Source organism: Pithys albifrons, chromosome 3 (assembly GCF_047495875.1).
Source record: "Pithys albifrons albifrons isolate INPA30051 chromosome 3, PitAlb_v1, whole genome shotgun sequence".
NCBI classification, from domain to species: Eukaryota; Metazoa; Chordata; class Aves; order Passeriformes; family Thamnophilidae; genus Pithys; species Pithys albifrons.
The window spans coordinates 56,944,467-56,960,228 of record NC_092460.1 but is presented as its reverse complement, the minus strand read 5'-3'; the positions used below and the strand labels follow the sequence as shown (position 1 = coordinate 56,960,228).

Here is a 15,762-nt window from a genome sequence, read left to right as displayed (position 1 = left end):
AAAGAGCATAAAAATGCCTTCTGACCATCCATAAATGTTTTCTTTGCAACATAAGAGTATGTAGAAAATAGCCTTGACAGGTTCTAAACTATCCTGAGGTAGACTGTTCTCAGTTCACACTGTTTCATTTTGCATAAAGGTAACCAGTTTGCTGAGACAAGGTGAAAAGAACAATAAATTTCTGTTGTATTGTTAGGTTAGAGCTATGAGGTGACAAATCTCACCATCAATTTCTATTCTAGAAGTCTTAGTATTCAGTGTATTTCCCTGTGAAGGGGTCAGTTGGGTTAAAATTTCTCTGGAAATGGTAGATACTGTTTCCCATGTACTTTTCTAGTCTTTGGAGAGTTCTGCATACACTTTCTTTTTCTTTTCCTATGTTATAATGCCTATGTGCCATTCCATGGTGATTCCCATTCTGATGTGTTCAGAAAGTCCCAGATTTAGACTTCATTATTCTACAAAAAATTCCAACCTACTTGTAACAAAGGTTACTTTGAACCCTTCCCATATGTAGGTAAAAAAGCAGTAACACATGAATCCTAAAATGACAAAAATGAGCAGGAAAATATTTCTATTATTTTCTGTGTCCTCTTTTTGGTTTAGTTACAGGTTTCTTTGTGAACCGTGCAATGATACTGAAGTGGCAAAGTGCCAACTAAATGGTTTGGTATGGATTGGTTGGGTTTTTTTGGAGGTGATGGTTTCTGCTTTTGCTATAGAAACTAACAGAGTTTCTGTTTGAGTGTTTAATATTCTAGTAGTTGAAAAGAAAATAGTACCCATGGGATGATCTGTACTTGCAAGCAAGCCACTTACAGCTCTCAGTTACTACACATTTATTTTAGTGTGTTCCAGGATGCTGACAATGTTTGGACTATTCATTCCTAGATAGAATATACTACCATGTCTTTACCATGTGTAGCTGCATTTTACTCACTGCCTGTGGTTTCTGAGAGATTTCATTGTTCTTTTGACAATACTGAAATATTAATTTGCACTTTTTCATAGTACCATGGTTCCCATATTGCAAACTTCATAAGGCATCTACTTACTAGTCAACACAAGTGCAGCAGAGCTTGCTCAATTATGTTTAGAAACATATTGAAACTTCAAAGTAGAGAAAACAGTTTATTTAACCTTACAATAAATTTTAATAATCAGAATATCTTAGATATCTTATTTTAACCTGACTTTTTTCATTCTGTAAAAGAAAGAAGCATAGTTGACAATGATATGGACACAAGAACACTATTTGATACTTTTTATTTTCTATAACCTGGTTAAAAGTAGCATGCAAGTAATTGAATAAAAATATTTGTATATATGATTTTTTTTGAAATATCAGCTATACCAGCAATGAATAAAAATCTTACTATGAAAGTTAACTAAAACTATGACAAAAAGACTAAACAATTTTTTAACCAGATTTTTTTTTCCTGGTAATCTTTCACACATACCATTAATTTAATGTCATAGGCTCTGAAAACATATTTTCATACATTTTAAATTGCTCTTTCACTGTTAAATCTTTTTTTCCTTTATCATTAATAACAATATATAAAAGGTATGATAATTACTAAAGTTGTAGAGGAATCTTGTATTTACATAGGACATCCCACAATTTTCACTATAACCCATGCTGAAACTCACACGTAAGTCTGGAACCAGCTGGCATGTACTGCATACATGGACATAAATTTCTCTGAAGTTGAGTGTTTTCACTCACCTAGCCAGAAGAAGGTATATTTTGCACCATATCTGGCCATTCTTGTGCTTTTTAAATATAAGCATTTGTAAAAATAAGCACACATTTCTTTAAGGTTGCCAAGTGCTGCTAAACATTAACAAATAGATAATATGCAGATTGTCACTTGTTTTAAGGCATATCCTAATTTTAAAGCACTATCTTGATGTGTAATTCCTGTAGTTACTGCCTCTAGAAGGGAATTAGATAATCCCAGGTATGTCACTCCAGTGAAATCTCAGCAGCCACCCGAAGGCAGTTGTACATCTCCTGTGGCAGGTCAGCCCGAGTGAGATTGTTTCCGTCCAGGCGCAAATGTGTGATCTTGGAATAGGTCGTTGGTCCAACTACCTTGCAGAAGCTGCTCAATGGGAACTCTGAAGCAAAAGAAACAAGAATAAAATAAAACATCAATAATTAAGACAAATGGGATAAAGTAATTATTTTTCTGCTCTTCTTTGATTTTAGTTGGGGATTGTGGCCTTTATTTATGATACTATTTTCAATATTTTGCATATACACTGATGTAAATCCCCATGAGTTTACTAGAACTTGAGGGACTTGTGTTAGGAGAGGTTCTTTCCATTAGTTATGAGAGGTTCAGAATTTCAAGGTTGAATTTTTCAAATGCTCTGTGCTGCCAGTACCTATTTGATTTTAGACTTAAATTTTATATAGAGGTCTAATCTGGCATTTATATAAAAGGAAAAATTACTCTTCAGTAAAACTAGAAATGCAGAGGGAGGAATCAGTCATGTTGGTTATGTTCTTATGGAAGAGTAAAACAGTGTTACATAAGATATTGAAGGAAGTAAAAAATTTCTGGAGAAACTGAAACCATGATACGGCCTTATCCTTTAGAACAGGCAGTCCAATGAGTGTCTGTGTATTTTGTATGTATTTTATATGTGCCCTTTTGATTTGCCTGTTTCAAAATGAAATGTGTGTCTAGGGTTGAAGAAGAGTTTTACATTTATATTGTGTGGTTAAACTTTTCCACATCAGGATTAAACGGTGAGTATAAATGTAAAAAATGTTTATAAAATAATTATATTTATTATAATTTATATGCCATGATACATATAATCTCTATTATATTGCAGTATTATTTGATTCACATAACACCAGACAGATCTTGCGTAGAAATCTGTCTGGTAGCCTATGATATTAACTGTATGCTAGAAATTACATGAATCATCAAAGTTCTCTGCTCAGTATACATAAGCACAGACATATACATGATACAAGCCTCTTTCATGGAGACAAGATCTGCCCTCAAGAGACAATGTATGTGAATAAAGCTGATATACCCTGCATACCACATTGTACAATTTTGCAGAGATGGTCCTTCATTCTCAGCTGTGTTTCCTTTGAGCCAGGCAGAGGATTAGTCTATCGAAAAGTTCCATGACTACTAAAGAAGCAGTTTGAAAGGCTTGTTCTTCCTCAGGTCACTGACATCAGATGAATTCACACAGAAAATATTTTAAAGGGATGAAGGGACTCCCTCAATGAACCTATACACCAGTATTCAGACAGATTTCACGTCTTCAGTTTTAAATTGCAAAGACTAGCTCTCATAATTTCTGATAAATCAAGTTAGTATTCTCAAAATCAGATGCTGCTTCAACTACTATGATTAATATGTCATTCAAGGAATTTTGAAAACACCACCTTATGTATCTTTTCTACATGGCTACTTAACTTATTTAAGAAAATGTGATGACCTATTTCATGTTGGAGTACTAAAGGAAGTAGCTTTCATACCTCCATGTTAAATTCTGGCTTAACATTCTTCTAAGTGGATTCTTCCAGAATTAGCTTTACTGTAATCTTCTCTCACTGTTGTAACACGGCTTTTGTAAACTAAGTACAAATGCACAGTCAGCTCTTTAAAGCGTGCGAGTTTAGGTAATTTTTTGGACAGTTATGATGTCAAGAATGGGTAAAGACTCGTATCTTTCACCAAATAAGTTGTTTTGAATGGGGATTAAGGAAAATCTAATTTGAATGTCAGATCTCAATCACCAATTTGATTAAAGCAAATCAAAATAATTTCCTATATTTTGTTTAGTGTACAGCCTTCTTTTGGAAAGATGAGAGATGTAAAACCTCCTTTAAAAAGTCCATATTATAATATAGTAAAATTTTAAGACCTCAGAACCATTCTGATACTCTTCTGATTCAGAATGTACCAGCAGAATTGAACTGGTGATTCTTCTTAATCTGAGAGATGTTTATAGGATTATGTTTGTGTGGAATTTTGCTGAGTGAAAACCCAAGTTCCTGAGACTTTAAACTAATTTTCTTAGCCTATAGGCTACCATTAACTATTTAGGTCCAGTTTTAAGCAGAGAGCTTGGGTTTAATTTATAAAGCTGAAAATAAACATGAATTCTAATATAGAATTTATTTCATCTTCTTGTCATTCAGAAATTACATAGTAAGTATATTTTTGTAGAAGGCAGACATTTAAAAACTTTCTAAATTCACTAGCTTGTGGGTTTTTTTCCCATATTGTTATTTTGAGCATAAATACTAACAGTTGATTGCAAAAAAGGTGTACTTATACAAGTGGGGTAGATGTTTAACTACTCAAATAATGAAAACTTCATACCTGTAAACCACAAAATTTAACTATTTCACCAAAATACTCACCTGTGCTGACTATTTATAAGTCTGAAACCACATGGGAAGTGTATGCAGATCTAGTCCTCACAGAAATAAAAGGAATTCTGTCATGGACTTCAGTGGGAATCCACTCCATTGTTTGAATTCAGGCATTATTTTTTGTCCAGCTCATATAATTGCCAGTTTTTGGAAGTATACTAAAATTTTTTGATTTTCAAGTTCAGTCTCTACTAGCAGAAAGTAAGACAAGTGGGTCTTATGAGAGCACTTCATGGGCTGTTAACTATATGATCTGTATGGGAACTGCAATCACCAAGACTATATCACTGTTGGATAAAATATCTCAGTAGCTTACTTCCTCCTTTGTTACACTTACTGATATTGCAGATGTTAAAATGTCTTCCTGAATATATACTACTCAGGTACAGAAGCAGTGTACCTGGAATTTTTCCCACATATTTTTCTCAACACAGAATTCCTGCATAAGCCAGACACTGAAAGAATAAAAGGATTGGATGAAAATTGGATTTTTATCTGAACAATTATATTCTCACTGGAAGTGTCTATGGCCATAAGAAATTCTGATATTCCAACAAACTACCTGAAATAAGTGGGAGAATAAAACCCAAAAAAACCAGGAACAGACTCCCCTCCCATTCTCCCTCTCCCTCTTCTTGTCCCGCTCCATCTCATATAGAGGAAAACGGAGAGCATATATATTTTAAACTTTTTTTTTTAGAATATTTTTACTACATTCTAGGTGAGAGTATATCCCTTGTATATAAGAAGTGTATGAATGTTCTACCTGACAGAATTAACTGTGCAAAGATTTCTTCTTAAGGCGTGCAATACAGTGGGCAATCCTAATAGCAGCTAGAGTCCCATAGTCGTCCTTGCTGGTCTGTGGTTCAGTAATCATATATGAATCATTTCTACATAGGTCATGGTAAAAAAATCCTTTGGGGATTGATGGAGTGAGCCAGATAAATGACCATAGAGCACCTCTATAACTCACTCTATTTAGAGTAAGTATGACTGTGGTACAGGTCCTGATCCAGTCAATGGACTGCAGCAGATTATATAGTCCTCCTTAACTGTCATCTGGAATGTTTTCACACTTTCCCTTTTATACCCCATTTACATAGTATCTACTTGCTAGGGTTTCATGTGGAGGCAACAATTTTCTTCATAATCATTTACATGTACACATGAAATATGGTGAAGTTCATCTTTGGGACCTCCTCTTGTATCACTGAACCTCTGATTCTTGTACTTTTCTCCATCCTGCAAGTGTGTGTGTGTGTGTTTGTGTGCATGCACACATGTGTATGCAACACTAATGGCATCTTAAAGCATGGCAGCAAACCACAGCAGTTATTAAACAGAAAATTCCACCCTTAAATCACCATCAATAGGAAATATTGCAAGACATTTCAATTTAGAAGTTACGGTTTAGGTTTGAGGTATGAAGAAAGCAAAAAAAATTTATAAGTCTTCCATGATTCTATTCTAGTTTGAAGATCCAACCAGCATCAAGTACAGTAAATGAAGTATATATCTGACACCTACATTCAAAATAAGGGATATACTTCAGTTTATTAGTTAAAGATCAGAGGAGTTAATTGAAACACAGCGGATCATAGAGCAAGTGAAGTCAATTCTTCTACACATTTTTAATGTGTATATTCAGATCTTGTTAAAAGAACTCAGTCTCTCAAATGAGGATATTTCTCAAATGGGGGTTTTATGTATGGCAGTGCATAATAATTGTAGCAAGTCCATAGTGAAACTCATGGACAATAATTTAAAAAAATATTTCCTTTCTTTCTGAAAATATCAAAAAGGTTAGAACCAGATTAAGCTTTCCTAGACAAATATATAAATGTTAATTGCTAGCCCTAAAACAGCTGAGAAAAAGGGAGATATAACAAACTAAGAACTCTGGAGAAATATTTTTATGTTAGATTTCAGTAAAATTAAAGCTTTAAACTATGTAAGCATAACCAAAAAGATTACACCTTTTTTACCTGATTATCAAATCACTGGTAAAATATAATAATTTATTATGCTAAGAAAATGGTCACTTGTTTGAGGCTTAAATACTCAAAGATCAATCAATTCAATTTCCTGGAAGACTAAGCATTTACAGCTGTAGGCCAGGTGTAGTGAATGGCGAAATACAAAGGCTTTGATTGCCCTGTATCTGGTACTTCATTAAATTGTAATGATTATTTCTAACTAAGTTTTCTCACATATTACCAATCAGCATTTAAGGGAACTCAATATTATGCCTGTGAAATTAGGTAGTAAAAAATATTTATTAGTGAAGTCTGCTAGGTTTTATGGTAAGTCAAAAAACAGTAAGTCATAATTCTCATGTATCAGTCTATAGGGTAGCAATGACAGTCTAGCAGTAGCTGGTGCACACACACTCCTCACACCATCCCCAGGAAATACAGCTTTTCTTACAAAGCTAAATTGTTGTCCTTGACTCGAAAGTCCTTTGAAATGTGAAAAGCAGGCAAGCTTGGTACCTGGGTATCTTGCAGAAGGTATAAAACAATCATTCTAAGCAGGAAAAATTGCCTCATTTATCTCATGAGAAAATAAAAATTATCAATGTTAGCTGTTTTAGGAGTAGCAGAGTATATGATGGAGTTCCATAGGATGCTGTAGTGCTTTAAGTGGGAAGTATTAACTCTTTCTTTTCTCTTACCAAAACAAGGAACTGAGATACACTAGAAAAGAAAACGACCATAACATTGAGGAAAATGTGAAACATAGTAAATAGAAAACATTTCAAAAGGTATGCCCTATCTAGTAAGATCATGAAAAATATTTGGTTTTGAAAGCTACCTCTGAATGGAGTCAGCTATGTATGGAATAGCGGGCACTGATACTCTAAACCCTTGATAGATACAAGCAGGCAAACAAACAAGAGGATTTTATTCTTTCCTTTATGCCAGCTAGGAAGATGATGTAAACCCTCCTGCAGAAACTGTCATATCTGACAGATCTTCCTCTCCATCAGGGACTACCACTGACAGAAGTGCAGATAAAGAGCTTCTGACATGGTGGTGAGATCTCTCCAGCTCTGCAACACCTCCTTGTCAATGCAGGAATAGCACAGCCTTGTAAAAACCCTGTCTTTATAGACAACTCCATGATCTCATACAAAGTGTGATATTAATTGACATTAGAAGGAACACTTTTCAAATCATGAGTGAATGCAAAAGTGTTTGCTGCATGAATATATGATATGTGAAATAGGAATGAAAAGAACAGGGCCAGGTCTTTGGATTTCAAGGGATACTGCAAGAGACAAAGGAGGAAAGAAATGAAAGAAGTTACTTTGTAGTATCTATTTCATTGTGTGTTGTGCCTGATATCTTATGAATTTATTGTTTTCTCCCTCTCTTCCTCCAGTACTTTCACCACTAGCCTTCTGGGAGGTTGTGCATATGCTCAGCTGATAACTGTCTCTTTTTGTTGATTTAAGAATTCTGAATATCTTTTTCACTGCCCACAGTTTTTACAGTTTTTCCCTCAATTATACAAGGCAGCTCCATTGGCTCCTATGTAATTACTTCAATTTACATGAGATGAGAATTTGAGCAATAGTTTTTAAAGGTGTTTTCTGTCACTATTAGATAAATGTCTGTCTTTTAACATTATCATGGACAACAGTCAGATAAATGTCAGTGCGTTAACCAGTCTAACCAGTACCATTTGTTCAGACTGGTTCATCTACCATTTCAAATACTTGCATTGACCATCACTGTCTAGTATGTGGTAAAAATTAATGACAATGTACAAATTTAACTTACTGTTAATTTTGTTGACTTGGAGGTAGAAGTTTTCAAGGTTCTCACTGACAGTTGGAATGCTCTTCAGCTGATTGAAGGAGAGATCCAACTCAACCAGTGATGTGATATTGAAGACATTACCTGGTATTCCAGAATCTGTTAATTTATTGTGGGATAAACGTAAATATTGCAGGGCTTTGAAACCCTGGAAATATTCATCAGGAACATTGGAAATCTGGTTATTATCAAAATACAGCATGAGTAAGGAGTGAGGCAGTCCTGTGGGTAGCTTTGTAAGTTGATTGAAGCTTAAGTCAAGATACAAAAGTGAATTCAGGCCTTTAAAAGCCCCAGAAATAGAATCTGCTTTCAGTTGGTTGTTCTGGAGGTGAATGACAGTCAGATTCATCAGCCCTTCAAGTGCACCAGGGTTGACTTTTGTGATCTTGTTGTGACTTAATTGCAGGTCATCTAGAGTTTTGGGGAGTGGTCCAACAGCTTCAGTCAAATTGTTGTAGTTAATGTGAAGTTTCTTCAGATTCTTTAGTTTAGAGAAGACTCTTCCCTTAATTTTTGAATTTTCCAAATGGTTGTGATCCAGAATCAGCCACTGTAGGTCTGTTACATTATCAAATGTGTTCTCTTCAATTCCCTCAATCATATTGTTTCGAAGATAAAGGTATTTTATTCCACTTGGAACAATTGGAATGGTTTTCAGCTTAAGATTGTCACAATACATGGCAGTAGGGTAGCTTAAAGGACAATTACATTCTGGGGCACAGACTGCTGCAGATGGCCCAAAAGGATCATAACCATAATCATCTGCAGGACCATAGTCATACTGGCAAAAAACGCCACTAATCAATATCAGCAAGACAGGTAGGGAGTCTAAAGTCATCTTTCTAATGTGTCTTGTCCCTGTATGGTAAAAGGGAATAAAAAAGTTAAAAGGTTTTTTTTCTCTTTCAGCAATATTTGAAATTTTACCACATAAAGTTTATAATTAAAAGTTAATTAGGCTTCCTGCTTAAAGCTACTAATTAAGTAAAAGATATTGGTTTGTTAGTATTTCATTGTTGCTACTAGAAATTTATTGTCCCTGTCTTGTTATAATCTACCTTTGTAATGTAAAATTGCAGGACATCCTGTTGCTGTAAGTAAAACATTATTTCTGCATTCGTTAGGTCTCAAGAAGAATGATAAACTAAGCATAGAAAAGTTTTCAGTTTTGCTGAAGGTCATGTTCACAGGCAGTTCCAGCTCTTAAATTCTATAAAGCACTCCTAATGTACTCATTTGCCTCATATCTAAATGTGGTTATTTGACTCAAGTTTGAAAGATACAGGGAAGTTACAAACTGATAGTAATGATCTGCTGTATTGTGTAGTATTAAGATGTGTTTAGTCGTGGATCATGTTCAGTAAAGCATAGTCCACTAAGTTTCATATTCACCTAAAGAACAAACTAATAAAATTATATAGCATAATTTCTTGGATAAGCCAAACATCCAGTATTGCATATGTGTGCACAGGATACTCTATCAAATATGGATTTACAGTGGATCTGAAATGACTGGCTTTCAGATAGTGAAAACATTCTTGCACATTTTCTATGTAAAAAACGTGTTGATTACACTGTATGTCCATTCTAAATCAATTGAATAAAACACTGGCTTCACATAGAGTTCCAGTTCAGATACAGCAAAAGGACATTCAATGTCCTTGGAGATGCTTCACTGTGATTAGATATGAGTGGTGCCACCTTTCTTCTTAAGGGCATACTTTTCTCATCAGATGCTCCACAATTTCCTAATTAATCTTTGAAGATTAGTATCTTGCTTATCTTTCTCTACTACCTACATAGACATTCTGTTGCTAAAGTAGGTCTAGCATCAACGAAGTTGGTGAGCTTGCTTTGCTTTTCACCAGTAAAAGGTAAGGCTCCATGTGCTCAACTACTGTTCAGAGAGTGAGAGGATTAAAAAAATCCTCAAAACCTTTTTGTTCTCAAGTAATTTCAGAAAGTATGTGAAGCCTGTAAATGGACCACCATTGATTTCAGATCTAGGCAATCTTCCAGCAAAGTTAGTCCCTGAATAAGGAATACGATTGCATATTTTTTCCATGGCATTAGTCCCATCATATTAACTTAATCACAAATCCTAGGATAATCATTGCAATATTAGTTATCTCTGTAATTTCCTTTGTCTGTTCTTCATTACTGCATGAGAACATGCAAGCTCAACCTTCGGTCCCCTGCTGGTGTAAACAAGTACAGCTGGTATGAAAGCAAAGGCTGCAGTAACACAATTCAGCTCATAAGCTGGTCCTATTTAGGTACTAAACACTAAGGAAGGGAGACCAAATGCTTCTGTATTCAAAGTATAAAAGAGAGTATAATGAACCTCTTGGACTACATTTTTTGGCCTTACAGTGACATTTTCTACACATCCATGTAATTTGATAACCTTAAAGTAACATAGGCATTAGAAATTCGAGTTCTATTGGGTTTTTTTCTAGTTTCAAATTATATCTATAATGCCAAGTTTCATTATTGATATCATAGTCTGATAGTCCTTTAAACAGTCAACAAAGTTTAACTGCTCTGAAGACCCCTAGAAGTAATTAAAATGTTAAATAGCAAGTGTTTTGAATTAATTTGCAACAATATTTTAGAATGCATGTGACAGTTCTGTTGTTCAAAGGCATATAAGCATATGACATAAAATAACAAAGTACATATGTATTATTATTAATTTGTTTTATTAATGCATTTCTCATTCAGGCATCTAAATGTGTGTCTGTCAGAAGTGTAAATGGTTAATAGATCATGTACATACACTTGTTTGTTACATTGAGCTACATGAATCTGCAAGATAAAGTCAGAATCAGTCTTAGACATTTATCTTACAACATAAGTATGCCTGAAATAATTGCTTGTGTATGTTCTAAGCAGTTATATTGTAAAATACCTGTGAAAATATTTGTGAAGTTTTTCAGGCAACTTACAAAAACATATTAAATGGTAAATCCATAATTCTGGAAAAAATGTTTACTACATTAGACATACTATTAAAATATTTTTGACCTTGTCTATACTGCCTTAATTTTGTAATGTTGTTGTGAAACAAAATAAATATAAAATTAGAAGTCAATCCACCTTAATTCTGTAGCATAACATCTTACACAGTTTGCAAAAGATTATATTTTTAAAAAGTTTCAATAGTATAGTTAAAATGTGCTTTAAAATTAACTACAAATTTCAAAATACCTATGATTTTCCTCTCATTGTTTACATGAATAATTATTTAAATGTCTAAAATACCTTGTCTTTTTGTAGAATGAGACAAAATGATTTAACAAACGGAGTTTAAGAAGCTCTTACAAACAGATTATAAATTAAAAAATAAACTCTGAGTACTCTTACAAATTTTTTGTACTTTATAGCAACTCTTGTTTTGAAGTAGAATGAAACAGACTGTAAAAAAATGCAACACTGATCTACAAGATACGTGAAACTGTTTTTAGGAAACTGAGAAAGCGAAGCTACTAAGCAACTGTTGATTTGTGCTCAGTTTACAAATTGGCAAACTTATCCTGTCATATTTTCATGTTCCCATTGCAGCTACATTTAAATAGCTGAACATTACAGTAAAAACATGCAGCAGCACTTACCTTACTGCCTTGAAGCTGCTTTCCTTAATTCCCAGAGCAGATGCAATAAGAGACTGTATCAACCAATATATGCTCTAAACAGTGTCAGGAGGTAAAAGTCTGCCAGATCCTCTGTGTTACGAGAGGGGGAAAAAAAGCCCTAGTCACGCTGTTCTCTGAAGCTGCTATGTCATCATGGTGATCTTGTGGTGTTGCATGTACAAAAATGCAGCTCTCTAATGAAGTGCAGGTGAATACCATATTTTCTACAAGGACAACCCATCTGTTTTTCCTGTAGGATGACTGCATGGTATTTCAAAACCTGAGAAAGTTTATAAGCCATAGGCTTCTACAAGGATTTGTTTTTATTATTATTTTTGAGGGGAAACATTTTAGATTGTAAAATGAATTGCAAACAGGCTTTTGTTTTCAAGCTTATTTTATACCGCTAGACATGAGCTAACACATAGCATTCAGACCTCAATGCTGCTGTGCTTCTTCAGCCAAGTGACTCATTCATTTTTCTATTTTCTTTAACTATCTTATGACCACAGAAAAATATCCGTAATAAAAGCTTTAGTTTTAGGATGAGATCCCAAAGATGCAGCCTTATTTTCAAATCATAACCTTTTCCACATTATATACTGAGTTCAAAGATTCTTCTGCAAAACACTGATTTGGTCTGGAGATATTCTTTGGTGGTTAAATGTGTGTTTGTTTAATAAAAACACATGCCAGGAATGGTTTTTCAGCAGTTACTGTAAAACTTCTTAATACATTTGTTCATTTTTGCACTTACAGCTTTCTCCTGGTTTTCGGAATCTGGAACTACTCAGCTTTACATTCTGTTTCTTATTTCATGGATGTGGTTCAAGAATGCATCTTAAGGCTTGGATGAGATGTTATTTCACCATGCAGCATCGAAAAATAATGCAATAAGACAGAAACTATTTAAAGTGGTTAATGCTTCCATAAGAACTTTCTCTTACCTCAAAATGGTGGATATCTTCCCTTTTTATGGGAGGTATCTTTGTTTCATAAAGTTGCATAGGGACAAATGTCAAATGCATGTACAGAAAACAACACTAGCCATTTTAAAGTGTCTTGTGTGTTTAACTGCATTTGACTGGAATTGTTGGGGGTAGAAGTTAGGTATTTTGTCCATTATCATCCTGCTATCTTTATGAAAAGTCATGGTGCAGAATGTGGCTGGGCTGGAGAACCCTAGAAGCTTTCTAAAGAAAAGGAGCCTGAACATGATCTTCCCCCAAAATATAGTGCTGACACATCTCAGTTTTCACACAAGTGAAGGTTTCTGGGAGCACAAGAAAGCCAGTGCCCTAGACCAAGAAGCAGAGAGACACAAAATGATTACAGACCTCTGTGCTTCTGCAAAAACACAATTACCAAACAAATTTGCTCAAGACAGAGTGCCAAGTACCAGTGCAGCTCATGAGGAGTGAAAGTTGTGCTTTTGATGTTCTGACATCACGTCTGTCTCCCTGGTGTGAGAGAACCATTTACACATTGGAAAACATGTTGATGACAGATTATAACTACATTACTATTTGAATGGTAGAAAGAAGTGAATGTGAAGAAGTGGAATTACAATAGTGAGTTAATCTAAGTGAAAATCTGTGTATGGTATCAGAACTAGAAATGTAGAAGTGGACAAAGCTGTTGTTCTGCTTGTGGGCAAATGGAGACCAGATGGAGTTTCTCATGCACTGAATGATATTTATCTGAAAACTACTCCATTAGTTTTACTTGACTCAGGGAAAACTGAACTGTAGACTTGACTGAAAATGTGGCAACAAGCAGGAGCACTCAGTAGACGAAAAGCTGGAATAAAGAAAATAGTTTTAATACAGAAGAAATACCCATTAAGGCAATACTGAGGTTTGCTGTGTGGAAGAAATTACATCAAGCCAAGCAAAGAAGCATAAATGTTGTTTGTAATGAGAATTTTAAAAATCATGGGAAGGGCACCAGTTGTGTTTTCTATGATTATAGATTTGTTTTTAGGAACAAGTTCAATATTAAGACAAATTAATGCATATTCTGAACTTCCAGTAATAGATGTAGTTTTACGTTTGCAGTACAAATAGAATTGTACATTGGTTGCAAGTACAAGATAGTCTGGGTTTGATATCTTTTTGGCACAGCTCTATTTATGCACTAGTGTTTTTATGACACTGGTTTCTGTACATCCAGTATACATCTTTTTTTCTCATTCTATTAACAAAAATACAAAGCATGAACATCTTTAAAACTTGTAGAAAAATCTTGTTTAGCAAACATGATGGTATTTTAGACTTAAAATGGTAAAAGCTTGGGTCACAGAAAGTTTGGCTGAGATTGGTCATGCATATAACTGTTGTCTTGCTGACTGTCAAGACAACTATAGAAATTGCAAAGTCAAGATGAAGAATAATATATCTTCCAAGGTTAAGAGATAAATCAATAGATGTTCCTTTTCTTTAATAAGATTTTTACCATCTTTCCACTCTGTTATGTAATAATGTCTCTTCAGCATAATTTTTATGCTTTCCCAATCTTATTGTTCTGGTTCATGAGGCTCTAACCTCATAAACCTCTGTCTGGGAGAGCAGGTAGGTACTAAAGCCCAGCAAATGGAGGTATGGCTTCTTCCACAACAATGGGTGGGAGTGTGGGTGAGTGATTTCTTTTTTTCTGGCCCGATTTTGTGTTTCAGTTTGGGGGTATTTTGATAACGCTCAGAAGCCATTAAACAGCATGCGAATGTATTCTAGCTAATTTCCATGAAATAGACAAAATAATGCGCAAATTCACCTATGACATCCAAGTTGTAAACTGGTTATGAATATATTTCAACACCTGATCATATAAGGACATAGTGATATTTCCCCTTTACAAATTCTTTGCTCCAGTTTGTTTTCTTCAAAATTAATTTTCTTCTTACTTCTTATTTATTCATTTTTCCTTGATGGGAGATTTGATCAAGACCTACTCTCATCTAATTTTCTTTGGCTTATGATACATGAACAGAAATATTTATTTTATGAGATTCAAAGGGGTTTTTTCCTTTTTTTCCTTTTTTTTTAATTCATATTTTTGTGTCTGAAGATGGCCAAGTCTAATAGGTTATAATGAAAGAATCTGAAAGGAGAATTCACTGCAAGCATATCAGTTTTCAGTGCCTGAGATCTAGACTTCAAATACTGTCAAGTTACAGTGCCACTATTTTGTTTCTTCCATCATCAGTGATATCATCTCTGTCTTTTCTCTCCTGTATTACTGTCTTCTTTATATGTACTTCTGCATAAATGGAAATGCCTTCCAATTTATTGGTTTCAATACTTTTTTTTTCCCCAAGAGACTCAAGTTACTAAAACCTAATAGATATTATCTAAACCAACTGCTTTGTTTTTGTCTTAAACTTGTGTACACGTCTGGTACACAGAACCAAGAGATCTGGGTGACAAACTTCAAGAGTAGGATATAGCCCCAGAAAAAGTCCTCAGGGAACTTTTCATATTGCCACATAAAAAGGGTGGTGAGGTTTTTCTGCTGATCACTCAAAATTCAAATTAAAAGTACTCTCAAGATGAAATGAAGGTTAGTTCATTTTAATTGGCTACCTGCAGTAGAAGGTAAAAAAATCTCCATTCAGGGAAAAGGCTGTTTCATGAACACCCCGCAGTAAGGCACTTAATTATGAAGAGGTAGCATTTTGTTTATACAGCATGTTTTCTATGTCCCTAAACAATGTATATACAGTCTGTTAGAATATATAGAGTCAATAAACAAAAATATGATGTTGGCTCAAACCTCTAGTGACAATTAGTTAAATGTTTTTGTAAAGTTCTGCAGCATTTTGAAAATATTACTGAAGGCTTACTCACATCAAATGAGTTCCACTAAAAACAATTCAGTTCCAGAT

At 34.4% G+C, this 15,762-nt stretch overlaps 1 protein-coding gene across 1 annotated transcript; it reads right to left on the bottom strand.

Annotated features, from left to right (window-relative positions):
• Positions 1 to 1,237: 1,237 nt before the first annotated feature.
• Positions 1,238 to 12,118, bottom strand: LUM (lumican). The gene is made up of 3 exons (XM_071549938.1): positions 11,859 to 12,118; positions 8,206 to 9,102; positions 1,238 to 2,124 (listed from the first exon to the last, which is right to left on the bottom strand). Exons 2-3 carry the CDS (start codon positions 9,080 to 9,082, stop codon positions 1,970 to 1,972), a joined length of 1,032 nt encoding a protein of 343 aa, XP_071406039.1. The 5' UTR covers positions 9,083 to 9,102; positions 11,859 to 12,118; the 3' UTR covers positions 1,238 to 1,969.
• Positions 12,119 to 15,762: the final 3,644 nt, after the last annotated feature.